The sequence below is a fragment of the Pyxicephalus adspersus genome, chromosome 4 (assembly GCF_032062135.1).
Source record: "Pyxicephalus adspersus chromosome 4, UCB_Pads_2.0, whole genome shotgun sequence".
Classification (NCBI taxonomy): domain Eukaryota; kingdom Metazoa; phylum Chordata; class Amphibia; order Anura; family Pyxicephalidae; genus Pyxicephalus; species Pyxicephalus adspersus.
Window position 1 is genome coordinate 77,342,419 of NC_092861.1, and position 23,521 is coordinate 77,365,939.

Sequence of the window (23,521 nt, forward strand, 5' to 3'; positions counted from 1 at the left end):
ATGCACCTGGCTGCTAATTTTTCTCCATCTGGGCTACCAATGCACCTGGCTGCCCATTGCTCCTCATTTAGTCTACCAATGCACCTGGCTGCTCATTCTTCCTCATCGGTTCTCCCCATGAATATTATGATCCATCCACCCCTCTCTTGATGCCATGCTATGTACATGTAGCGTCCCCCTGTGGCAGCCCCATAGTGAATAAATAGGGGAAGCAGTAAGGGGTACCAGTACACTGATGTCAGCTGATGTCCCCAGCTATGGGGAGCCAGGCAAGAATGTGCAATATACAGGTGGGTCTGAACCTGCCTCCTTTTTTTACAAGTGTTTTTAAACACCTTTAACATCAAAATCACCTGATTCCCTGCTTGTCTGACCTTATATTCTAGCTGTCCCCCCATGTACAAAGTGTAGGAGTGACACCTCTTACCACATGATGGTGTTCAAGTTTAGATCTGTTACAAAATGCTACCTTGCAACTTTTAAATAACGATCCTAGAAAGGATGGAGTGGCATAGGAAGGGGTTAACCCCCTCCACCTCCCAGATACAATGAGCAGAGCCGATCACTGTTACAGTGCATCTCCCGCTAAACTTCCCGAGCTGCCATCTATTGATCAGTGCTATAGGGCTGCCATGGCATGATGGCGAGCAGCACGGGGATATCAGATCAGTAGCTTCATACAAATTGGGGAAGGCTGTCTGGCTGGCAGCCTTAAAAAGAGAAGAGCGATCTGAATTTGTCTCACTTAATGTTGGCTGCACGTCAGAAGCTGTGCAGCAGTGCAGCAGAAAAGGGAAAGCAGCCCAGACTTCCCCATAGCTCCGAGCTGGATTATCTATTGATCGCCTCCCTCCCCCATCATCCCCTCCAGGCTCACCGGCATGGACATAGGCGTTTGGATTTCTCAAGGATTCTCCCCCCTCTAACATGGATGTCCCACCATTCCTTGCAGTTGAAGGTTGCTCCTTGGCGCAGTGAATGAAGAACATGCAGGGATTGCTAATGGCTTTGGGAAGCTCCTCGCTCATGTCTGTGTGACCATGCCGTGATCGTGTCTGAGGACCACCATCAGTCTGTGTCCTTTCATTCTCACAGGGGAAGGGAACGTGCGGATGTACATTGGAACCATGAAGATTATTTGCCTTTTTCTAACTCACCCATTCTTCAGGTGCACCCTAAGCTTGGCAGCTTGCTTGTTTTGGATTGGCTATACTCAAGGGACCACACATGTTTTACGATTTGGTAAGCTTTGCCTTTACTTTGCTATGCCATCCAGCACATATTCATGTTAGCAGGGCATGATTGCAGCCAGTGTCAGGAGCTGCAGAAATGGATTATTGTCACTGCAGTCCATTGGATGAAGCAGCAGTGGGATAATGATGGATATAGAAGAGGAATGTGTCATTGTAGCTTCCCATTCATTTAGCAGGCTCTGATTAGTGCCTATTGTAACATGTTAGTCATCCTTTCCTATGTGCTTTTATTATACAATGTCTATTGAATGTCTAAAGGGGAGTTGCACAGAAAAACGTCAACAATAGTATTTCTTTCAAGCCCTGCCAGCATTTTTTTTTGTTTGCTTGTATTTGGTTTATTGGGCTCAGGTTAGCTATGATTGCTTTTTTATGATCTCTTATATTAAGTTGCACTGGCACTCTTCAAGACTTGTGGGATGAAAAAGTCCCAAAGCTAGTTGGAGAAGGAGTCACAGTCTTGGATGCTATACTTTTATCTGTAGTGGACTTTTACTAGAAATCATCTAAATGGGTACATTCACAATTTTCAATCTGCAAGCCAATCCACTTTATTTTAAAGTCTGGGGAAACTTTGTTCAAGTAGAACTATGCCATCAAACAGGTGCTGTAGATAAAAACAATTATGAGAAGGGCAAGGTGTTATAGCAAACACTCTGCATCCTTTCAGATGGTCCAAATGGGTTGCACTTGTCCCTAGATCTTGAACTGGGTCAATATAATGCAACAGGGAATTTTCTGAAGCTTGAATATCTCTTGTAGGTTCTTTCAGATTCATTGTTCATAGTCACATAAGTGATATATATAATAGTTGGGAAATGAAATGTCTTGTAGAAGACACAAAGCTGTCTAGTGTTCATAGTAACTCTATCCTGGTTACAAGGTGATGCTTTGGACACGTTGTTCATAGCAACTGTTTCCATGAATGCTGGTTTCTTTGGAAACATGTCTGAACAGCACTGCATGAATAGAGGCGCACAATGTGAACATAACCAGTGTGCCACAATAGAAGCAATGCACCTGTTAAATTTGTTTTTGTAATGATGGCTTGACACAGTGCAACCAGCGTGTCTCCTTCTTCAATATCCAACCGGTGCTGTGCTAGATTGGGAAATGTGCAAAAAAGCCATTGTCTCCTATAAATCATATGTAACATAAGTAATCGTGCTGTCAAGTAACATAACAATATGAAGTCATGCTACTTGTACATCAGATCCTCATTGCCACTCATCACTATCCATGGATATAGCCATATCTCCTATTACTGGAGCACAATCCTTGGATATATCCATATCTATGGATTGCCGCTAGCCTTCCTGAACACTATCCATGGATATATGTGAAGAGAGTGCTTGGTCTATACAGCATGAATGAGAGTGATGATGATGATGATGATGACCCTTGTCTACCACCCCGCTGGGGAATGTTTAATACTCTGCAAGCATTGGGCGTTTTACAGAATACTCCCCTCTGCCATAGCCTTGGTATTTGACCATGACAGCTGGCTTGCGGATGGAACTCACGGCAACGTGTTTTCCCACATCAGTCCTTTTTTCCTGAGACAATGGGGCATTCTTTTCATTCTACTCCTTCTTTTCCTCCTGCTTTTTACACAACATTAGACAATATTTTTGACAATGGTGTAGCAATCCCTATGTTCCTTTTTGCTTGGTTGAGGTCAAGAGTTGTCTGAAGAGACTTCAAAGGACAACTAGGCACTGATTTTGTGCCTTTGCCTGCAGCACTATGGCAACAAGCAAGTCTTTAAACAATTGCTGTGCTTTAAGGTCCTGTGCAAGGAAACTATGCAACTGGACTGCCTACTGACACCCTCAGAACCCATCTCACATCCCCTGCTATGGAGTCAGTATTCCTTCAGGCTCCAATAGGAATCTTACCCAAATGTGACAAATGACAATAAAATATGACAATAAATGTGACAAATGACAAAGGCGTGTAACACACACACACACACACATATATATATATATATATATATATAAATAGGTAATGGGCACAGCATATGCGTGTCATGCCATCACTGAGAATGGTATGGATGGCAATACACTGCAATGTCTGTCCACTCTTCATTGAAATAATGTATGTCTCACTGCTAGGCAACCTGTTTTACTAGTTACATTGTCCCCGGTTATTAATCTTGTATTCCACATTTATCTCTGCATATGCTCTTAGTCATAAATTTATAACATTGCCTGCACTTGTCTGTCTGTAGTGTTGTGTCAGCCAGGCATACAAGCCAACAAAATCACAAAATCTGATTCATACGTCGGGGGATGGCAGGGAAAAATAACTGGCACAGGTTACCTTATTCTGTCTTGGTGTTTTCACTCCTCGCAAACAATTCTGATGAGATATTTAAATAAGAATATTGTGGCTTGTAAATGACAACATTACATTTTGTAGTTAGGGGTTTTTGCATTATTTTTTTGTTTTTTTTACTTTGTATTATTTTACAAATGTCATTTACTAACATTACTTGTGTACAAATGTAAACTTTTTTTTAAAAAAAAAGTGAAACTCATGATACATCTGGAAACCTAATAATAATGAAATCATTGTTTTATGTAATACGCAGATAAATTAGACCGTTGCATTGTGCTTTTATTTTTTTTTTTTTTCTGCGATATGGTTCTAGAGCTAAATATAGAAGAAAAAGAATGATGATGATCATTTAGTTCTGTGTTTTTAGACTGTTTAAGTAACTAGGATTAGGACTGTGCAAAGTTGTAGGTTTATCTGTGTGATATGTATGTGTATATATAGAGATCAATCAATAGGTAATGATCTGTAAAAGTAGATAGATAAATACATAGACAGATACAGTATGATGGTGAGTTCCAAACCTCACCTTTTAAATATAGCTTGTGGATCCTAGTAAAACTCCCAATAAAAAATACATTTTAGAAATACTGTCCGTTTTATCAAAATACATATAGCACTGATTGTGATACGATATCGTATATGTAAACCCATGTACAAAACAAAACATCTCTGTGTCATTGTTTAGACAATTCACCCATTCTGCATCCTTTTTCCTTTCCTCGTACAAGCTGCTGTCCATCAGATTCATCAAGGTTATATCATATCGGGCATCATTGATAAATAAGCCAAAGGGAAACTTGGTGTTCATCAGCTCAAGAACTTTCAAGCACATGAAAACACCTTGGTAGAACGTGAGGTTGAATATCCCTTGAAGGGAAGAGTTGAGGAGCATTTTTATTGACTGGTCCAGATTAAACACCAGGGAGAAAGATTTCAATTTGATAACGTCACATCCCTTCCTGTTTTTCTTTGCTTTTTCTACTGACAATTTTGTAAGGTAATTAAATTGGCTGATTGAAGTCACAGTGGTCATGGGGCGATAAAGACTATTTGGATTTAATGGAATTTAAAAACAACAGCGAATAGCATACAACTCTTACCGACCAAGAATTTTAATGGCCCATTCAGGTGCTGAATAAATAGAACATGCTGAATAAGTGTAATTGAAAGGGCAAACTGGATTAGCTGTATATAGCATCTTTATTGCGGCAGATAGGGGAATTAAAATTATTATCCCTTTAAAAGTCATTATTACAATATCAGGATTTAACGTGGGTTAACTAAGCTTATTTTAGTACAGTTTCTACAATATAAAGTATTTAATAATAGCAACTATACACTAGTTTGAACACAAAAAAACGGTGATCTTATGTAACGTAGTTGATATTGCTTTGGTCTAGGGAATGTAATACCGATACTATGTTAGTTGATATTGTTTGGTCTAGAGGATGTAATACCCATACTATGTTAGTTGATATTGTTTTGGTCTAGAGGATGTAATACTGACACTATTGTAATCATAATAATAATTGTATTTACAAACATAGGTTTCTATAGTGGAATACCCTTTTAGCCACATAATATCCCACATTTCTTACATTACTTTCCATAGTTACACATCGGTGGTGAGGTGTATGTCTATGCATAGCATACTCACATCTAGAGATGGCAATTTTCTAAATTGTTCACATACAGTAATGGTATCAGCGTCCTGCTAAAAAGAGTACTGTCAGTTGCAGACACAATCATTTTCTATCCACATATTACGCATGAGATATATTGCAGAAAGCACAGGACATAGAGCTTCACTAGGTTATTAAAAGCGCTTTAAAGGCAGTGTCAAAGCCATTTACTGACACATAAGAGGCCCTTTAGGAACATTACCTTTCTATTTTTTTCATAGACAAGAATCTCAAATTGAACCCAATAGCATATGTGATATATATTTATATGATTTTTTATTAGAGATTGTTTATTGCATACTCTGCAAATAAGGATTCTACAGAGAGATTGTGTTTGCTTAGTCTAACCTCAGGAACTCATAGTACTGTTTCACAGCAATTAATTTAATTGTTTTATTCATTTTTGGGATCAATATATCATGCAGTTTCAGGCAGCCTCTATAATTTTGTCAGCATTTACTGCAGTGTTCGGGAAACAGAAAAACATCATGCATAAAGGTTACTTACTCAGCTTTTAGAATGTTGTTTACTACCTTGTTTAGTACAGGTAAATTCTTATTATTCAGCAGGGCATAAAATAGCTTTCCTAGTGCAAATTTGTATTGGCCTCAATCTTATTTTTATGCTGTTATTTAGAGCTATCTATATTAATACAAAGCCTTTTATTATTACAAAACGGATCACAAGGAAGGACAATGTTTCAGTTTTGTTTTGTTATTGATATAATAATATTACTGTGAGCTTGTCTTGAATCAACACATTAGCTGAAGACTGATACGGATAAATATTAGTATTTAGAAGCAATTATAGCAGTTTGTATTGGCCTGTAACAAAACACTGTATTGTTTTTGGTTTTACCAGTCATTTGCCAATTTATATTTCGCAAAAGAACCAATTATATGCTGTTCCATTACATGCTGTCAATAGAGTTTGCGTATAAAGTTATGTAAGCAAATGTCTTCTAGTAGTCTAAGCCGACATGGCATTCAGGGCACTTTGCACCTATATCCACGCAACTGATTGCTCTCTAGAAACATAAAAACTGTTTAGGCCTGTATGAATGCCCTGTAAGGACATTGTGGTTTTCCTTGTAATCCTCTTAAGTTTTGCTTGATAACAGTGATAGCAAAAGCTGTCTCAATAGACCCTTTTAAATCCAAATCCAAAAGACTACATGACAGTCTACGATTAACAATATACGTTTATGTAAGGTAAAGATTGACTTTCTGTGTTCCTCAGCATTGCTTTTTGCTAATGTAATAGAAGCTGACTCATCGGTTAGTATGATTCACAATATTTGCCTATGTTGATCTGTATTGCTTAGAACTTTGGCCATATACTACAAGTGAAAGCTCTTCAGAGCAAGAGCCAAAATTGCACTTTCAATGAGGCTTCCCCATAGGACAAGGGTCAATGCTCATTAGGTCTATCAGTAGTTAAATAGGTTGTCATACTTACCTTACCTCACTCCTGCAGGCTTCCACAACCTTGTGTAACCAGTTGTCTGAAGTTGCTTTCTTTATCTATTCATAAGCTTTCTGATGTCATTGTATATTGCAGGAAAAGCAGTTGTGTAATTTATGTGAAGATCCACCCTCATTCTAAATGGCAGCGAGAATAGGATAGTGCTGGATATCAGAGAAGAAAAGTTTAATGTATTACTGTTTATTCCTCTACCCCCTGTTTAAATAAGCATTTAACCCTTACAGTGCCATTGACCATACTAAAAGATAGTTTTTAAGTATGCCAATCAATATTCACAATAAGGTAGCCAAAATGTCTTGTTGCTTACATGTAATCAACAGTAAAATATTAGGACTTTGTGCTTTATTTAAATCTCTGAAACTGTAGCAGCAAGTTTGATAGAACTGGGAGCTTTTAGCATTATGAAGTGCCTGTACATTAAAGAAAATTGCATATCGGATTTAATAATAATCTGAACACTAAAGTACTCAGAAAGCTTCAGATTTGGATTTTTTCATATAACATTTTTATAATTTTTAAACTTTTTACCTTGTTTTGGATAGAACAGAGAAAGGTTGTCTTTGTCTGGGTTTTACTGCTGTAAAAATGCTAGTCATGATTGCTTTTTTATCACCTAGGACACTGCAACTTGGAGCCATTGGAGGAACTCTTATCAGGCCTGATGAAGGGTTTCTTTTTTATGGCTCTGAAATGTTGCCATACAAGCTCTTGGCAAGCATTCCAATGTGCTAATGATGCACATTTATATTATTTGACATTGTTATGCATTTTCAAAAGGTGGGAGACAATGCATGATGTCAGGCAGTTGACAAGGCAACAGCTGTCAGGCCTCAAGCAACTACTGATGTCTGATTCCAAATGGCGACTAATGGCTCACTAAGCTACAGATGAGAATATACTGTATAGTAAATTCCAATACAGGGTTGTTTATGCAAGTATGGGAAAGTATATACTAGTGTTTCTCAACATTTTTACATGGGGGAACCTTTTAAAAAAACTTTCAGGTCACCTGGGAACCCCTGCTATAATTTCTTTACCCACAACTCACAGTATTTATGTGGTGGTCAGTAGGAAGAATGCCTCTTACATTACTAGACATTAGGAAGAAGGACACCCTTACAGATAGCTAAAAAGATTATTGCTGTCAATTAAACCTGACAACCCCTGGCAACCTTTGGAGGAACCCTAGGGTTCCATGAAACCCTGACTGAGACACACTGGTCTATAGGGTTTCATCTTAAAAATAGCTGTATGCTATGTATAATGGTGTTACATATTTATGGTAAAAGTATTGTATTGTATATTAATAGTAAGAGGTGTATTTTGTAAAAGTGCAATGTTCAATAACAATGAACAAACTGTAGTAATCCACAGCAATTTTAGCAACATTTTAGTTTACTTTACGCTGTTTGCATTACTATGCTTTTCTAATAAACTACAAAAACCAGAATCAACTAAAACATTGCAGCATTCTATATGACAAAAGAGTCATGAAGTCTTTTCTATTAAATTGCTTTCTACCTGCCAGTCAATATTATTTTTATATTTCAGTACACAGAGCCACACATGGACATCATAGCACATAGCATATAGTCTTGGCATGATTCTGTGCTGGAATAAAGTGGCTCTCATGTGCATGCGGAGGAACAAGTCATCCATTATGCTGTGCATACTTGTTCAGTTAAATTACACTTTAATGATTTATGCCTGGGATTTTTATGTTTTTTTTTTCATATGGTACATGAAATGATTTGGTAACAAGCTCTAACCCACCAGTGACCTCAATCAGTTTGCTGCCTACATGGATTTGGTTTGCATACACCTGTATGCATGGATGCCAATAACCACAGTGGTCAATTATGTATTTTAGGGATTTAAAAAAAAAAATAAATGTGGACAGTGAAATACAAAGTATGTTAAAAAGAACATATTGTAAGCTATAAATGTGGGTTGTGGATAAAGTAACTCCTTTATGCTGACACTTTCGATATCAATACCACAATGACCTTTTTAGCAAGATAGAGATGAAGGGTATCACATGTGATATTTGATACAGTATGTAATGGTTCAGAATATGCAACATATAGAATGGTGTACAGAATAGGGTTCCTGGAGTACCTTCTCAACCCTTGGTGAACTTTAATAAATTAGGTGTGTTGAACCATTGGATAAGCTTGAGGTTAGAAATGGAATACTGCATGATTTCAGTAAAATTTTGATAATTTATGATGGATGTCTTGCATGACATATAGATTGGAGCAGCTCCAACAACAGCCCCTTAAAGTTAGTGCCTCCTGACATTGTTGTCACTCACTTAAAGGCACATGTCCCCACTGACCACCAATGTATTCTGTGAAATATGTGTCCTTTCAACCTATGAGATACAAAGGCCACTTAATGAGTTACTATCCTTTGTCTCTATCCTTTATGTATTTTGACATAAAATTGACAAGTATAATCTCGGAGCCGTTTATCAGCATGTTAGAATGGCATAGTGGGGTAATGTGTTCACTTGCAATTTGGTCAGACACTATCGTAGCCTTCTGAAAAATCCAGTGCTTCATATCGTAACATTACTGAGAAAAAATGTGCTGTTAGTTTGCGAAGTAATTCCAAATAGCTAACTTTCAGTTTGGTTCTAATAGAACCGACCATTTGCTCCCCTGGAGCTTACCAAAGGTATTTCTTTCAGTACACAGTGGGTAGTTGTTATCCTCTGTTTACTATAACTCACTGATGCTACTGTTAGTATACAAGAAGTGGTAAGCATGGAAATAGTGGTGAGCATTTTTATTGGTTGATGGCCTCCAGGGGGCTTCCCTGCCCCTAAAACAACTAGCCAATGAGAATGCTTGTCTCCATTTAACCATTCTCATTTGCTGATTGTATCAGGGTGGCCCATCTTCTATAATACACAGAAGTAGTGGCAGTTAAGCTGCTGTCCACTGTGTACTTTTAGGAGTTCCCAATTGTTGTTTACCTTAAAAAACCAAGGAAAGCAACCTAGTGGTGAATATATTGTCAAACTTTCCACCAGTGGAGAATATAGTGTTCAAGCAACACCAATATAAAATATGATGTTGAAGCACCACTAGCAGATAATATGGTAATAAAAATATTATATGATCTCTATTTATTGTAACTCTTTAGATTTTTACTCTAATTAGGGAAAGGAAAAATGTAGATGTGTAAAACATATTGCTCTCTGACCCCATTAGTGTTTTTTATATGCAATAGCAAAGTTTGATATCATCCAAATATGTATGATCTAAAACATAACTGTTTAAGATTGAGATAATACTGGAAACAATATTTTACTATTTATAGAAAATAAATATATTATATATTAGGAGGTTCTAGAGGACAAAAAATGCACATTTTATTTCCATTTTAACTTGTTTTACTTGTACAATCCAGCTTAAAAAAACACTGGTAAAAAGGAATTTCATTTCCAGCTATGGCTGGTCCTATCAGTAAAATGTTTTCAGGCAAGAAACTGGGATTGTTAAACTTTTGCTTTGGTTGCCAAACCTTTTCTAAATATGCAATTCCGTGATCTTCAAACCAGTGTGCATGTAGCTTTACATCACAGAGGGATTTTAAAGCAGATGCAATAAAGGTCATATTTGCAGTAACACAAGGATCAAAAGCCCATCAAGGCAATCTTTGTTTTTGGTAAATCAGCCCCATGAAGTGCATACTGTCCCTCAGGGTAATAAAAAAAAGACAGAAAAATGTGTATGTTGCCTAAAGAAGGTAAGCAAGTGTTAGATATTATTTTCAACCTGCAAAGGAAAAATAACATCTGGATTGGATTGCCTGCTCTCGGCAAGAAAGCTGCTTTCCTTTCCAGCGTGTTTTATACTTACAGCAAAGGGGGATACTTACAGTGAAACCATTCAGCAGGAGTTAATAAAAAGCTAAAAGAAGTTGATTTACCAAAGTAGCAATTTTTACACTGGTCTGTTTTCACTTTAAACAACCATTGAATGTCATGGGAATTTAGAAACAATAGTAATGTTCTCAGAACACGATTTGGTATTTAGAAGAAACACAGCCAAAAGTATTTCTTTACTAAATATAAGTCACACTTGAAGGGTTTTCTACATCAGTAATGACTGAATACGGAGGTTTGCATATTTGTATGAGCCTGAATATTTGTATGGGGATTTGTTTGATCTCCAGAAAATTAATATAGTTAGGAGCACAAGCACTGGTGATTCATTCATTGTATGATTGTACCTTAGCATTGATTTATTTGCACATAGATTTGCTTATCACTAGGAAGGAATAACTTGTACTGCCTCCCTCTTCTATAAAGTGTATAGGTAGATGAGCCAGTTCACAGATCAGTTTTGGGTATCACATTTCTGTGCATTAAAGAAAATACACTTTGTGGCATTAAAAATTATTTAGAACACTTAAAAATGCCTAAAATAGCTATAAGCACCAATATATGTCTATAAACACTTCTATTGAAATCAATTAGAGCATTTACAGGCATTTATAAATGTTTTAATTGTTTTGTTTAGTGTAGGCATACACAATATAAAACTTATTATGATTAAATAATTATGTACAATGTAAATTGGTGTGGAAACAAATAAAAGCAAAAGTTTTAAGTAGCTAATAGCAACATAAAGTATGAATTAACACTCATGACTACATAGCTGAGCAAGGACACAGAATAAAATGCAAAGCATGCATTGTCTAGCTGTCTAACTGATGGACAGTTGCCAAATATTCATCAATAGACATATATGTAACTGTTAGACTCGCATACATACTTCAAGCTAATTCTCATGCTGCACGTGTTTCGGAAGAAGCCTTTGAATACCCAATAAGACTTGTCTGTTGAAGGAACACACAACCAATACTGCCATGTGATCACCAAGTAGACAAGGTGAGAGGATTGGGTATTGCAAATCAGCTACTACTTTCGTGAATGTTGTGGATTTTCATCTTGTATTTTTGACAAAACTGAATATTTTCAACAAATGCCTTTGATAAAATGTTTTGAATAATGCAAAAATATGTATTTCAGAATATGTGTTATTTCAGTTTGGCTGAAGCCTTGTATGAGAAATGGAGACATTGGTTTTGTTGTTCTCTGTGGATATCTTTGCCCCTTTTTGCATATTCGTACTGCAGGATATCTAGCAGCAAAATACAACTGTCAAGAAACTGATTTAGCAGTATTGAAAAATATGCTTTGTTATGTACTTTCATAACTTGTTCTGGGACATGCATATGGGCTGCTTTGATTTTGGATCTAAATACCCAGAATTACCAACCATTGGTCTCTTTGGAATAGGCAGCCCAGTAGATTTTCAGTGTCCGATCTAATGGTTAAAGACTAGTCCTTGTACAAAGGAAAGCAATAGGAAATTCTTTGCAATATGGTTAGGTAGTTGTTTCACAGTCCAGATTTATGTTTTCAGAAAGAAATTATTTGGTTGAAAGAGTTTCAAAGAAAAAGTGTTTCATAGCTCATCAGTTCAGTACAATAGATTTAGAGTGTACTAAATATACAAAAAGTAAATCCAAAGCAATGTGCTTATTTTGTTTTATATTGTAAATGTTGGTCATTGAATGAAAGTGGTTAGTAACCAGGAATGTAATGATTTAAAATGAACAAGTAACTGCAGAAATCAGTTACATGTTCAAATGGTACGTCAGCTGCACTTATGATGAATTTGGAATGAACTACTGATTGCTGCCCCAACCTACTGCCACCTGAAAATTGCTGTTAATCTATCAATATCATGAGAGGTTGTTCAGACCAAACAACCCTGCAGGTAGGACTAATACATAAGAACCATTGAACTCATGTTCAAGCCTTGGATTCTGAGTTCCCAAGCTGCAGAAGGAAGGAACTGAATGTGTTTTTAGTCACCCCTACTTACCCGTGTTACGGTGCTGGAGTTTGCAAAAAATTTTGAAACTTAACTTCAGCCTTAACTTTTTAACAGGTGTACAAGTTCAACTTTTGTACTGAAATTACCTTCTACTTCCCAGCTGATTTGTCCCTAATCTGCGCCTTACAGTCATTGTGTTTTTTTTTCCTTTAATTGTGCAGCTTCCTGTTTACTGTAAGTTATGTACAGGACCCTTCTGGTCCCTCCCAGCAGCTATAATTTTTATTGCAGAGACTTTGTGATAATGGCACTGGATATAAATCAGGTATGAAAACTAAACAAAAATTGTGCCTAATATATTTTTGAATGACATATTTTTTTCAGCTATGGTAAAAGAGGAAACACAGTAAATTGGTCCCATATGTTTGGCCAGGAGTTATAAAAGATGTGCCCTTGGAAGTCATTTTAAAAATGTTGGCAACTGTAAAGGAATTGTAGTGGACTATAGTACCTTTACACTGTGTCTAATAAGCATAAATTCACTGCCTCAGCATCAATATGTCACTAATTAATTATTTTACAATGTTGGCAGTGATGCATTTCCAAAACTAAAGGTTCAAAATGTAAAGTTGTGTGCAGAAGCCAGAGACTATTGCCAGCTATGATTTAAATTTTATTGTACTCTGCTTTTGCTCTTTTGCTATATCAGAGATACAGCATCCAAAGCAGCAAGGACAGTGCAGAACAGATTTTTTGCTTTTCTGATATGATTTTTGCCTTTTAACATTAGCCTCTGGCTAAAAAGTGGGGTAGAGTTTTGTCATTCATAAAAGTGGCAGGACAAATTTACAAATATTTGGACATCTCCTAGATTGTAAGCTCTTCTGTGCAGGGTTCTCTCCTCCTCTTGTGTTACTGACTGCATCTGTCATTTGCAACCCCTATTTAATATACAGTGCTGCGTAATATGTTGGCACTTTATATATATATATATATATATATATATATATATATACTAATTAATATTAATCTAAAACTGTATTTACAGAAAGTCATTTCAAAATCTCCCATGTTAGCAATCAAACCTTCTGAACTTTCCTCACACTTTTTTAATGAGAATTTGTAATATTCTCATATTTTACCATTGCTCACCATTTACTGTAAAATTAACTCTGAACAATTAACCCCCCTCTGTTACTGAAAATTACCCCACCTCCAAGAAACAATTTATACTTTTGAGCATTTGAAAAATGCTAAATCTGATAGTCTGGGAATGGGGTTGTTATGGAAAAATGTGGGAGCATAGCCAAATAGAGGTGAGAAGTGGTCAGTTTGAAGTAGGTAGGTCTATTGAATGAAAAGTGGCCATATGGCTGGCATAGAGTTAATCTGAGGAAAAATGATGTATAGGGATCTGGCAGGAAAAGGGTAGATTAAACTTTATGTGACAACATCAGCTGGTGAGTCCCTAATGGTTTCTTGAGAGAGAATGAGACTTGGGACTGGAACGGGGAGAGACGTTTTTAATTTGCCCAGAGATTAGCTTTAATCTTTGACTCTGTTTTAAAACCTTTAGTTCCTAACCCTTTACAATTAAGCACCTATCATGTTAAATTATGAAGTCTTAATACATTTCCAAAATCAGAAAAATACCATTAAACCTTAAACATAATCACATTCAGTGACAGACTTAGCCAACAATTGGTCCGTTGCAGAGCTGACTTGGGGCCCTCACTGGACTGAGCCAAGGCCCCTTGAAGGGTCTCTGTTGGCTGTGTAGGGTCTGGGACATGCAGTGGCACACTTTGTACCTCCCTATATCTGACAAGCAATGACCCCAAAAATCAAAACAAAAAAACTATAATCTGACCTCATAAATACATGACTTTCTTCTGGACAATACACACCTTAAAGCCTATATTACCAGAAAACACATCACATTTAATTAAAAATTTCCTACAATAAACAAAATGCTTTGAATCAGAATGGATAATTCATATCTAAATTCCTAAGTAATGTTTATCACTTTTTTTATAGATTATGTATAGATATTATAGTATCATTTTGCAAAGTTGATGCCATCATGACAGTATTGGTTCTCAGTAATTGAAGGAACATTCCAAGGAATAACTCTCCAGTCAGAGAGAATTAGACTATACTTAAAGGAAGATATCACTGACTAATGGTTGTCCAAGGGCCAATACTATGCCATCAGCTGCTATTATCATTCTGACACAGATATAAGCATGTTTTCAGGTAACTGCTTCTGGAGATGCAAATAGTGATAGAAAGCATATAGGTTAACCAGGCAATATCCATTATAATAATGTCTATGGGACAAAGTTGCAATAGAGGAATTGCCTCTTAGCTGAAAGCCTAGTAAATAGCTCTCTGCATTGTGTGACCTGTTGGCTGTCTTTAACAGTATGTATCCTTATTTATCGCACTTTGTAAGTCCTCTTCTTCTAAAGGGATGTACATGAATATTGATGTTTCACTCTATGCATGAAAAAAAAATAGAAAATGATTTTAATGATTTACCAAAACATTAAAAAATGAAATTCAACAGCTGTAAAGTGAAGACAAAACAAAAAATAATCAAAAAAAAGGTTCTGCTATGTTTAGCAAAATTTTTATAAAACTGATTTCTGGTATAAACAAAAACTAGACTCCTTCCAGAAATTCACCTACATAGTAGGATGATGGGGTGGGTGGGTATAGTAATCTCAGTAGAGATACAACAAGAAAAGTCATTATATTTAAGAAAACATCTTGCAACCAAAATGTCCAAATTTTTTTATTTGTGTTGTTTTTAGCAGTTTTTAGTAGTTATGCTACACATTTGGCAATGTTTTCACTGTATATTTATGAATACATATATTAATTTAAAAAGCTTTGTTCACTTTTTTGATGTAATAAGTATGATAGTGTTGTAAAAAAGCTCAACTGGGTAATCACAAACTCATTAAAAAGAAGACAAGTTTTTCAATCTGACTGTCAGAAGCAAACACAAAATTGCTGAGATAACCTAAATATTCCTAAGTAAATAACCCCAACATTTTGTATTCTTACACGGAACACTTAAAAGGATTTTATAGCGTATATTTAACAATGTTCATTAAACAGTGTGTGTTTTAGGATGATTCAGTAAGTTTCACTGTAAACTGTGTTATCATTATTGCTTAGTGGAATGAATGTTACATTTTAATTAGGTTCACAGTGTTTCAGTTATTTTATTCTGTAATGAATTTTGGGTCAAAGGTAACATCAGAGTTTTGCTTGGAGGATTCTATTATATGGTGTCTTCATCCTTTGATTTAAATAACAGCTCTTTGAAAATTCCACTTATGTTGTATTAATATGTTTATGTCATCATTTGGACGTTATTCACAGTGCTATTGGAAAAAAAAGAATATCACAGTCTCACATTCTCAGTCTCACAATATCACAGTGCTACTAGGGAATATAATGATGGTAATTAATCATGAAAGTAATGATTATTTTGTGTTTATTATACAAAGCAAAGGGTTTTCATGTTAAACTTTGTTTAAACCTGCTATAGCTTCACTGGCAAGCAGACAAGGGGCATATGTTTAACTGCTATTTAATTGTAAAGAGTTTTTACAAAAAAAATTAAAAGCAAGGTAATAAATATTTAATGGAACAATTTAGTTCCATTGCATAACAGATATATAGAGGGACTGGTAAAAAGAATAGGAAGAAGAATAGCAAGAGTAGGTTTAAATTTGAACTTCAGACAGATACATTACAACAAACAACACTTATTAACAAAGCTACACATACAGTAAACAATACATGTGTTTTAAACGCAAGTACTGCAAATTCAGATACTTGGTATTAGTCTATTATGTTCTCTTTTATAGTAAAAATATAGGACTAGTAGAGGGAGAGGCAGCACTAGGAAACAATCAGACGTGACTTTTGTAAATGTGCTGACATGCGACATTCTGGCTGGGGAAAGAAGTAAAAATATTAGCTTTAAAATGGATGTAGCTAGTAAAAATATTATTGGCCATAGTAAACTTACATTTTGATATGTCCAAGAAATATAACAAAGCATTAGTGGTTTGGTTTTGGATGAATAAAAGTATGTAAATAAAAATGTAAATAATACTAGAGATGTCAAGTAGTTTCAACGAGATTCAAGCAGATTTCAATAACAAAAACTATTGAATGGCATTGATTAGTGAAAACACTTCCGGCTGTTCTCTTTCAAAGGTGAATCATCCCAGGATTTTTCCTTGCACATGATTGGATAGCTCAAGTCAGCAGCACATCATATTTAAGTGAAATATGCCTTGAAATTAGATACTTTACTTTGCAATGCAAACAGCATAAATTCTTTTTGTAACTCAACCCCAATTGTGTGCTACTTCCCCCACCTCTTAGATTGTAAGCTCTTTTGAGCAGGGTCCTCCCCCTCATCCTGTGTCAATGTTTGTATCTGTCTGCCATTTGAAACCCCTATTTAATATACAGTGCTGCATAATATGTTGGCGCTGTAAAATACAGTTTAATAATAAAAAAAATAATAATGTCTGTAGCCATCTCTTTAACAGTCCAATTGGTAATTTTTTTTAACCATGCTTTTTACTTACATTCATATGTAAACCAAGTGGTTAGTATCTAACACCTATTTTTTAACATTTCCACCCTCTCTATAGAACTGAATGGCGTTGTATGTACAGCACTCATTGGTTCATCAATCACTGGAAATGTTTACAGAGGATTGTTTTGCATTAATGGAGATGAAATGCTACATTTAACAGCAGTGTGCCGGCTGAGGTTTAAAGTCGATAACATACTAAAATATCAAATATGGCTCTCATTTTTAGGTTATAAAGTGAGAATGTGTCATCATCCTATGGTATGAGAGGCATATATGACCTCAGATTGCATAGATCCATTTGGTTGTTGGAGCATTACCCATACATTAAAAAAAAAACAAGTCTAAAAGTGATTCTTTAAAATATCCAAAAAGCATTGATATGCATGTTTCCTAACTAGGGGAAGACTGGGTACATTTGAGCTTGGAGACAAATACAACCAACTGTCCCATTCATGGTCAAGACATTTATTGTTTGACTCTAAAAACACCACACAAACTGCACTTTAGTGATTGCTGTGCCTAAGGATACACTCCAACGTTAAACCTTCTGTAAAGGTAAACGTTACAGGACTTTAATATACATACTGATATTGCCCCAAACCCACAACGACTAGATTACCTTTTTTTTGTCATTCTGTCGTCACTTTTAACAGATGATCACATGAAGATCTTATGTATTATATAGATCACAATCCTCACATATATTGTATATATGTTTAAAATTTCACCTATAAAGGATAGCACTGGTGCCTTTAGGCCTGAATCACATTCAGGACACTGTCTGCAAGAAGGTTGCATATTCTCCCCATTCTAACTTTCTCTTGACACCATTTTCACCCACACCTGTAAAAACATACAGTCAGGTCGATTAGCTCCTCCAGAAAGTGACCTTTGTACATGTGAAAAATAAATATCACAACCAAAGTGCAGTTGAGAATGCCAGCTGCTGTGCACAGTAAGGACATGTGAAAATAATAAAAAGAATAAAATTAATAATAACAAAACAAGTGTCCCTAAAGTAGAAAAATCCCTTGCTGTTGATAGGGACCATTTGTAGTTTTGCAAAAATCTGACTGGCGGCTGTGGGCATCATCTATTTTCATTTTCTTTTATCTTTTAATTCATGAAGGTGCTTGAGTATGCCTTTTTTTATGTCTATATGACCTACATTTTAAAGGTGTTCCTCATGCACATCAATTTTTCATATGAAACAAGAAACCCTTGTTGCTGATGGGACTGCAGAGAAGGTCAGATTTGAAGAAGTGCTCAGAGGGTGTTGCAGAGCTCTGGAACTTGTTTGGATACAGCTTATTTAAACTAAGCGTTTTTTGAGCGCAGCTGTGTCTTGCTGAAAAAGTCCAATTATCTCTACATGCCATAGTTGTTTGGCAGGGGTATGAAAAAAAGAAACCTCTTGTTAATCCCCAGGGGCTCCTTTAATCTTTAAATGGAATATATTAAAAATGTAGTCATGCATTGCAAATGTTGGTGTGGTTTTAGGTTTTATTTTTTACAATAGTATGTATCAAACATGAAGTTTTAAGTATGTCCTACAAATTAAAGAATACAACTCAGCACTATTTTCTTTTGGGAAGAGTGTGTAAAAGTTAAAACCCTTGTAAAATGGTATTGATGCTTGTGTCTTTGGTATGATTTGGCTTGCTTTCTGTCCTAGTTGTCATTAAGGTAAGATGCTAGTAACAATGTTTTCAGCAGTGGTTAAAACTTCTATTAGTGTTGTAGCTATATGTGTGTTTGGGAGTGATCCATATTTGATTTTTGCTGGTAATAGAAGAAAACAAAATAAAATAACAGAAAAAACTAACATTTTGAACCCAGCTAGGCTTTAAAGAGAATTTGTCACTTTGGCCAAGTAACTGGTTCTCCTGTTAGCCCCCTCTTAATAGTCCCTCCTTTATTTTGCTAACCTGTAGACCAGTTGCCAGAGGAATGCCATATCACATGATTATATCAAGAGTTCAATATAGGAGATTCTGTTACTAATAGATTTTATGATCATCATTCCTCTTCCTTTGCTGCCTGAGAAGTCAGGAAGATGAAACAAGCAAGTACATACTAGGAGCTCAATTTATAAAACAGGGAATCTGACATTTCCTCAATCATTCCCTGGTGGGAATCAATAACTGCCATTGAAGAAGATGAACCTGGAAGATTAAGGGGATGTCAATTTCCCTGTTTTATAAATAGATCCCTAAACATTTTCTATCCAATACAAAACATGTTTGATTGAATTTAGTGACCATTACGTGGTTAAGGAGAAAAAAGGCTAACAACCTTGGACATTCACTAAATCACTAATTCCAGTTATTTAGAACAAATTTCAAGGAACCCACTAGAAGTGTAATTAAAATGTCTGAAAACTGGGGAATTTTATATTATTAAATATCTAAAATATCAGTTGTGTGTATGTTTTTGATAAACAGCTTGATGGATGACTTGGTATGAGTGTGGATCGTTTACTGATATAGCGTGTTGTGTTGGCCATAATGTGGGAATAACTAGGCTACTTTTTCACAATGCCTCATATGAGATTCCACAGGCTGCCAGACAAAACTTTTATCTTGTTTTTAAACTTACAGAGCCCACAGGGATTAATGAGATATCTCGAAACGACAATGTGTGTGAATTTATAAATCATTTTAAAAGGACCTCTCAGACTCTACCCCTTTATCTTTCCATCAAATGCACTTCAGAGGAGAACTATTTTGACATATTCTTCTTTTCTATTTGCACACAGAATCCTAATAAAAAATGTCAGAGATACTTTTGGAAAAAAATGGCAAGGTTGTCATTGGACTTGTATAAGGGAGTATTATTGCTGTAAATAAAAACCCGTTTGCAGAATGGTGTTACTCTATTATTTCTTTGCCTCTTGATTTCTTCTCTTGGTAAACATCTTTTCTTGGTTTGTATTATCATAAATGGTTCATAAAATGTTCATTAGCCCACTCAAGATTGTTCAAAAGTCATTTAGGGCATAGGAGCTAGTTTGATAAAGTCAGTTAAAAGAAAAGTACCACAACATTATAAATGTTGCCCACAAAAAAAAATTCAATTTAGTTTTTTTTATTAGAACGGGAGGAAAAATTCTAACCATAACTTTAGCACCAACCAAGTCACACTGAAGACTAAGGCTGTTCTTGGCAGGTACAAAGTGGTTCTTACTACTTATAATGTGTATGGCTGCTCACGTCCTGCTTTTCAGCTTACACGAGTCCTGCTGTGAAGCAACGCGAGCCTGCCCAGGAGGACTCGTGTAAGCTGAAAAGCAGGAAGACAGAAGGAGGCACAGGAGGACTCGCAGGGACGCCAGACCAGAGAGGGGATTCACGGGGACACCAGGCGCTGCAGGTAAGTACTGGTACCCGGCGTACAAGACGACCCCTGACTTTGTCATAGATTTTTCGGGGTTAAAAAATCGTCTTGTACGCCGGAAAATACGGTAATTGTAAAAAATGGATTACACCAATATATATCATATATCAGTACCCTATACAGAGGTTTTGACCGAGCCTATTGTCATTACTAATTATATATTTATTTCCTTTATTACATTTGCAGCCAAGTAGGGTAATAAAACTGATATACAACAACATTTTTATATTTGAAAAATATTTGTGCTAGGAAGGAGTAAACTTTTTTTGCATAAATGTACAAAAAAATATGATCATATAAAAAGAAGGACAGTAAACCGAATAACAACACAAAATAGAATACCATAGAATTTAGCAATATAGAGCATAGCAAAGCTTGAAAAACAAAACAGTACTTGAAGCTCACACAAAACAATAAACTTGTCCATTGGCATGAATAAAACAGAGAACCCATTTTACAAGAGGCTACCAACATAGCCAGACACTTTTCTCGGGAATTACCCATCTAAACATACACAGACCTTTAACATTTAATACTGGTGCACATATGGTGCATATTAACTGAGTAATGTACCCAGTAGTACTTTTACCATTGTTTAATCATTTCCCTCTATAGCATAGTGAGCCTTAAGTGTTTTGCACACTTGCATGCATGGCAAAACAAAAGGGCTACTTTAATGCCCCTCTCTCGCCCAGTCCCATATGACAGCACTGGTTTAATCACAGAGCACTAGTGTTGGCACTAAAGAAGAAGAGGAGTGAGTTGTAGGCTCTCTGTTACTTGAAAGAAACAAGTATTTCTGGCCTGAAACAAGCATGCAACGAATACATTTGGAGACCAAGTCTGCACACTTGTTCTAAGCCAATAAGTCGGAAAACACTCAATTCATTATTCAGCCTGACAACCAGACAGCTAGCACTTTCAGAAAGTCACAAATGGCAGCCTGCTTATTAGTCAACAAGGATTTCCTTGAATAATTAAAAATAGAACAGGGAGTATTAAAGTTTGTGAGAAACCATTTTACTGAATTCTAAAGTTGCAAAAATGTTTGCTTCAATGCTTTTAAAAAGTACAATATGGTGTTCAGGAATTTAGGAAAATGTAATAAATGTGGTAATTATAATTAGAAAAGTGATATCAGTAGTTGTTGCTCTCTTTAGGGAATGCCGTCTATAGGGAATAAGAGGAGCTGTGGAACCTAAAAAAGTATTTTAATATGCATCCTGCTGCAAAGCAAGAACAGGACAAAAGTAAACAAAGTGTACTATTAGTACATTAAACAAAATTTACAATACGATGAAACAATAATAAAAATAAGTGTGTCTCTTTTGTGTCTAAACTGTGTCTTCTTTAAGAACATGCCAGGAGAATCATTTATATTAATAGAACAATATTGGATTTTCTAAATGCTTTTATATGATTAATCCTTGCAGTATTGTATCAGGGAATAAAATCAAATATTATTCTTTCATTTAAAATAGATCTTCACCTTCCTGTCACTTTCCGAACTCAATTTAGTATCGGCCTCTCGCTTCATTGCACACAGTTATAACTAGCAGTAATAATAATGGTATGACATAGCAGTGAGAATCTAGAGTACAGAATCTTGCCAGCAGTAGCCATGAATTAATAAGGTGAGATTTTATTCTCACTTTCAAGCTATTAAAACTTGGCATAAAGTAGAAAAGAATCATATAGATCTAGTACTTCTCATACATAAAAATGTATTCTGTTTAATATGTTTACCTGGTTATCAATTGATTATAAAGCATTCATAGTTTATTCATTCATAGTTGATTAAAATAAAATTACTAAGGGCATCTCCACCCCCAAAGCACAGTTCAGTAATATGTAGTTGGCTTGATTTCTGACTCTTCTGGATTACTTTAGAAATGAATAGGTCTGGTGATATTCTTTAAACCTGCAGTTACAATATTAATATTTTTAGCTGCGGTGTGGGTTTAATTTTTTGGATTTTTTCATGTATAATTATTAATAGTTTGTAATGTGTGAAGAATATTAGGAATATTTTTACATGTTCAGACTGGTGGTGAGGTTGCTGTGTGATTACTTATTTCTCAGGCCAGTGAACCACTGTCTCAGGAAAGATGCTAAAAGAATTCAAAAATTAAATCTTTCAATGTACCAGTTCTTAGAGGTGATGGCTACAATAGGTTTCTTCCTTTAGGCTTTTTAACTGGTAATCCTGAGAATAACATATGTCACTGAATATCTGATTTCTCTAATAACTTCCTGTCCCTGAATATCTATACTGTATCTTTCTCTGTATTTGTGAGTCCTTCATGGTTCACAGAATATATATTATTTGTACTTACCAATGTTCTTAGGCTGAAAAAAAAAGAAAACAAATGCAGCTGCCACATCTAAGTTCTAGAATGCTGCAATATTTAAAATTGTTCTTCCTGAGTTATCCTTTAATATCTATAATACTCAATGAATAGACCATTAATAGGATAGCCAATAAGGATTTGTAAAACCTACTCAATTAATCAATAATCCTTTGCAACCCATGCCATAAAAAATAATTATGGAAATAAATAATTGAGAAAAGTAAAGTGGCTTTTAATGATATACAGCTATGCACCCCACCTTTTATTAACTGATTACGACAAGTCGTAAAATAAATATTTGTTAAATGACTGCAATGCAATATTCGTATCCATAAAACTTAAAACATGCAGTTAGGGATTTGCATCATAGAAATATGTATATATTCTTTATAATATGTACTAAAATACCCTTTTCTGCATCTGTTAATAGTGCAATAGGAGAAATAATGTTTTATGTCTACTGATTGACCACTTTTTCTTGCTTAATATTTTGATCATTGTTACTTCCAAATTCCAAGCCTGC

General features: G+C 35.6%; 1 protein-coding gene across 1 annotated transcript in view; it reads left to right on the forward strand.

Annotated features, from left to right (window-relative positions):
- The first annotated feature begins 589 nt into the window (after positions 1 to 589).
- Positions 590 to 23,521, forward strand: part of GRIK2 (glutamate ionotropic receptor kainate type subunit 2) — a 327,366-nt gene continuing 304,434 nt past the window's right edge. The window contains exon 1 of the mRNA XM_072408700.1: positions 590 to 1,242. Within this exon, the coding sequence (XP_072264801.1) occupies positions 1,113 to 1,242 (130 nt within the window). The 5' untranslated portion in view covers positions 590 to 1,112. The remainder of the gene's footprint in view (positions 1,243 to 23,521) is intronic.